Source organism: Sparus aurata, chromosome 21 (assembly GCF_900880675.1).
Source record: "Sparus aurata chromosome 21, fSpaAur1.1, whole genome shotgun sequence".
Taxonomy (NCBI): domain Eukaryota; kingdom Metazoa; phylum Chordata; class Actinopteri; order Spariformes; family Sparidae; genus Sparus; species Sparus aurata.
Genome location: NC_044207.1, coordinates 10,852,854 through 10,858,082, shown reverse-complemented (window position 1 = coordinate 10,858,082; position 5,229 = coordinate 10,852,854). Strand labels below are relative to the sequence as shown.

Here is a 5,229-nt window from a genome sequence, read left to right as displayed (position 1 = left end):
CCGCACCGCTCAGCACAGAATCAGACCGAGTCCCAGACGTATCACATGGAGACAGTTGGAACACAGGTGGACCACATGCCTGGTGTAAAGAGGAGAAAATGAAAGCCGGAGGGGAAGGTTTCAACAATAAAACTGAAAAGGTTTATAGACTATAATGTGTCCAGTCAAATAAAAATCCATGGCTTTTATGTTCAGCCATGCTGCAGCGTGGCTTCAGGGGGTTGGCAGTGTTTGTCTGTTCACTTTGGTCCAACAACTACTGGATGAGCTGCTGTGAAATGTTGTAGTGACATTCATGGTCGCCAGATGATAAAGCCTACTGACTTAGTGTAGATCCTCTGAGTTTTCCTATAGCGCCAACATAAGGTTGACATTAGTGTTGGATCAAGTGCGAGGATTTGATACAGATTTCCATTGTGCCCGAAGAATGAATCTCAGTGCCACCATGAGGTTGACATTCGTGGGCCTGAGTAAAACACTGCATGGACTGCCATGAGATTTGGTAGAGACGTTCATGTTCTCCTCAGGATGACTTGTAACATTTTATATCTGTCCAGTACTTTGCTCTATGCTTAAATACCTGCAACACTTGTCCCACAAGCCTTAGTTGTACTTTCTTTTAAGTGCATATTAGCAAATCTTAGCATGCTAACACACTAGGCTAAGTGCTAGGGCTAACTATGGTCAACATATATCTCTAGCGTTCTTTAGTGTACATTACATGAGCGAAATAACTGCCACAGTCCTAAAAGGCTACCCAGTGAGACAGTTACTCATTAGCTGCTGAGTGGATCTGTTGTTGCCCCAGCAGTTCTGTCCCCTGGCTCAGGGGCTGTGTGCTTTGTGCTACTTGAGTTAGCTGCTGGCTCAGGGGCTCTGTAGTATGAACGCAGCACATCGTTATCATCGTTAGCTCATGTCTCACATGTCAGAAAACACCAACATTTTCATAACAATCATAAACAGCAAACATGACTTCAAGATGGTGACGACGAACAACTATATAGTGATATGAGAATATCCTTGGCTCAACATCAGCTCTTTAGCTTTGGCATAGTGACCATGATGCCGTGTGTGTTAGCATTTACCATAAAGCACCAAAAGGGCTGGTGCTAGCCACTAGCATGGCTGTGTCTGAAATCACTCTTGTTCACTTTATTCTCACACCGTATAAAGACAATGAATAATTTACACCAGTTTTGGACACTTGTGACTCCACCATTATGTGTCAGCACTGACTGTAGAGTCACACGACAAAATTTGATGCATTGCATTGTGGGATTAGCAGAAAGTAATGTGCACGCCATGGACACAGCTTTTTTATGATATGTACGAGATCCATTTGCAGACCGGCAAAATAGTGCACCCAGTAGCGAATGTCTACATGTCGGGATGTTAGCACGTGGGGTTCATATGGGTTTGGGAGGAAGAAAGGAAGAGCAACCACATCACGTGCCCATTTGTAACAAGATTGCCAATCCTGTCCTCCTGTGCCAGACATCCTGTCCAGCTGTGTGGAGCAGGGAGAAGGGTAGCAGTGTGTGGACCCGGCTGCCATGCTGTTGGACCTGTTCAGTGAATGTTGGCGTGAGATTCCCAGATTCCCGCAACCCTCACTCTCGCGCCTAAATTTCACCCCGTACCCAGGTCATAAACTGAGATTACAGTTAATCACATGGTGGCTTAATAGTAAAACTATGAGTTACGGAGGAAGTAAACAGCACAGCCGGCAGACAGACACATAAAGAGATGCTGCCCAGTCAAAACAACCTGCAGAGACATACCTACTGCTGGGACGCACTGAAAGAATGTTCTACAGGAAAAAACAAACATCAGATTGTGTATTTTTCCACTGTTGCTGTGTGATTTTCACATTGTTTGTCGCCTTCAGCTCACCTCACAGAGAAGAAGACACACGTGGACCATCACACACACTCTGCACACCCCTCTGGCTATTTCCCTCCCTGCCACTCTCCTCGTCCCCTCCCACTCTCCGACAGTAAACTGTATAAATATCCTACTCTCTGCATTGCTGGGATTCAGAAACTGACCTGCGCTGACCGGGGATACTCGGGTGAGAAGACACCAGCTACAGAAAGAGAGACTATAGAGAGACTAGAATATACATCAGGTGGAGACACTCTCTACTGCACAGAGGATAAACAGTTGCACCCCTGCAGATTTTCAGAAACCAGACTCGATTCTAACATGTGGCTCCAGGTGTGTTTCTTGTGTCTCTCCTGCTTGACTGTGCCCAGCCAAAGCCAGGCCCAAGCCTCTCTACGCCGTGCCAATGACCCCGCCGGGCGCTGCCACTACACCTTCACCGTGGCCAGTCCAGAGGAGTCCAGCTGCACCGGAAGCAGCCCGAATCCAGAGACGGATGGAGTCTTGTCCCGACTGACTCTGCTGGAGGCTTTGGTCAGCAGGCTCATAGCGAGAGAGGACGGGGGAGCCGAGGCTGGCGTCGGAGCCAACGGTGAAGAGGCTCTCCAGGAGGCTTACACACAGGTTACAGGGGAGAGAAACCAGCTGCAGCAGGACAAGGAGAGTCTGAACAGGCAGGTCCTGGAGCTGCAGAAGAGGCTGGACGAGCTGAGCCAGGAGGCAGAGAGCCTCAGACAGAGACCCTGCAAGCAGGCGCACACCTCAGGGGGAACGCAGCGTGAAAATAGACCTGCCAGTGGTATGTAGATCAGTGAGAAGGAAAACACACAAATCAAAACCACTAAAAATGGGTTGGGGCATTCGACAAGTACTCTTCTGGGGAAGCTGACAGGAAAATAAAGATATTTTTCTGTAAATGTTTGCTGCCCTCCTGCAGTTTTTTTGATAAATGTCTTTGTGGTGGACTTAGGCTATGAAAACTCTCCCAGGACAACAGGTCAGGTTGCAGTTAGCTGTCCCAGGTTGAGTAAGAGGATAGGAATTTACAACACAGACTCTTCTTTTACGGCTTCGTCACTCATGCACGTCTGTTTATGTATGTGTGATCATTTTCAGGAGCGCGACGGCAGGGTTATAGGAGAAACCTGCTGTGCTCCCCAGCGCATAAATGAGACACTTAGACTTTGATGTTGTTTGTGTGTAGCTTACCCGTGGTATATGCAAAAATGTTGTTTGTTTTTTCTCTCCAAGACCCTGCATATGATTATGGGAATGGCGCGTACCAGGAGATGAAGGCTGAGGTTACAGAGGTTCCAGCATCCCACCTGCTCCCTGAAGGGAATCACAATTTCACAGGTAAAGTTTGGGGTTTTACTGATGCTGATGGAGCTGCTCTCATTGGCCAAATACCATGAAGTTTAAATCTCTTCTTCTCTCCTCTCCAGGCTGCGGAGAGCTTCAGTCAGTGGGAGATCCTGTGGTGCACAGGAAGGCCGACAGTATCACAGGGAAGTATGGGGTGTGGCTGCAGGATCCCGAGCCCCAGACCCCTACTTACACCAACAGGACGGTGTGGCGCATCGACACAGTAGGTAAAGATGTGCGTCAGCTCTTCGCGTACGAAGATATGGATCAGTTCGCCAAGGGCTTCCCCATGAAAGTCCTAGTCCTGCCAGAGCCTGTGGAGAGCACAGGGGCCACCATGTACCGCGGCTCCCTCTACTACCAGCGCAAACGCAGCCGCACCCTGATCCGTTACGACCTGGCATCAGAGAGCCTTGCCTCGCGCCTTGACTTGCCTCACGCCGGCTACCATGGCCAACACCCTTACTCCTGGGGCGGCTACACCGACATCGACCTGGCGGCAGACGAGCAGGGCCTGTGGGCTATCTACAGCACGAGCAAGGCCAAGGGCGCAATCGTGATCTCCCAGCTGGACCCCGAGAGCCTGAAAGTGATGAAGAGCTGGGAGACCAACGTCAGGAAGAACACAGTGGCCAATGCTTTCATGGTGTGCGGACGCCTGTACACAGTGGCCAGCTACACCGCGGCCAACACCACCATCAACTATATGTTTGACACGGCCACCGGCGTGGGGCGGGCTGTCGCCGTGCCCTTCAAGAACAAGTACCGTTACAACAGCATGGTGGACTACAACCACGCCCAGAGGAAGCTGTACTCCTGGGACAACTTCCACATGGTCACCTATGACATCAGACTGGGCAGGGCCGGACATGGCAGCAGCTAAAGAGGACACAGAAGAGAGAAACTGCGGTTCACAGAACCGTGCTGGTGCAAGGAGATGAAACATATAATCATTTGCATTGCACTGAGCTCATCTATGCATTTTTGTATCATTAAAATCTATTTTTTCTATTCCTATTGTAAATAAGATCTATAATGTCAACAGACATATATTCATAGAGCAGATTAATGTAGAGACACTGATGATCTCAGTCATTTTTTACAGACAGAAATCATGGTTTGGAATTAGGGATGAACATTTTAAGCCAATAGTTGGCTGCCTTAACAATCAATTATTGGTTAATCATTAATAATATTTTATGTTTGATGTTTTTCCATCAGAAAACTGTTTGAAACACTGACATGATCTATGGACAATGTAAAATCAGAACAGGCGACATTAGGAGTTATTGGAACAGATAAACACCAAGTTTCTTGAATGATAAACTTAAAAACACAGTTTATTATTAAGTTTCTAATAATCCTGCCCATATTGAGAGCACTAAATGGCTAAAATGCAATAAGATCATTTTATATAGAATGTCTTCTAGTATCAAATAAATAATACATTTCTGGTATTTTAATTAAATATTTCTTCTCGTACCAGTATTTTGTATTCTATTTTTGATATACTTTAGTAAGTATTTGTCATTTGTAACCAGACACGTTTTGGCGATTCACAATTAATCAGACACATCCCAATTTAGAATTGTGAAATATTTTTGTCTTCTGTCACAAAATGTTCATGTTATTTAAGTTCTCAATAAAACACTGATGAAGTGACACACTTGCTTGTTTGTATTATCATTTGGGGGCAATAATAACCCTTTAAATAGTCACATATTTGTCCTTGTAATGATGAGCAGACATGTAGTGCTACCTGTTACTGTCCTAATGAGAAGTGGAGTGTTTATGAAAAAGTGTATCAGGGCAAACTGTGTAGGCACACACAGGCAGGTTTCTAATTCTGATATTTGTTTAAGTTGATTTGATTGTTACCAAGATACGTAATTTTTTCTCCACGATTCTCTATAATGCTTTTTTATTTACTTAGTTTGAGTCACGGATTAATTAAGTGTAGACTATATTATGCACATG

General features: G+C 46.0%; 1 protein-coding gene across 1 annotated transcript; it reads left to right on the top strand.

Moving 5' to 3' along the window:
• Positions 1-2,042: 2,042 nt before the first annotated feature.
• On the top strand, positions 2,043-4,916 carry LOC115572064 (myocilin-like). Its single transcript, XM_030401850.1, has 3 exons — positions 2,043-2,686; positions 3,139-3,243; positions 3,333-4,916. Exons 1-3 carry the CDS (start codon positions 2,209-2,211, stop codon positions 4,133-4,135), a joined length of 1,386 nt encoding a protein of 461 aa, XP_030257710.1. The 5' UTR covers positions 2,043-2,208; the 3' UTR covers positions 4,136-4,916.
• The last annotated feature ends 313 nt before the right edge of the window (positions 4,917-5,229 follow it).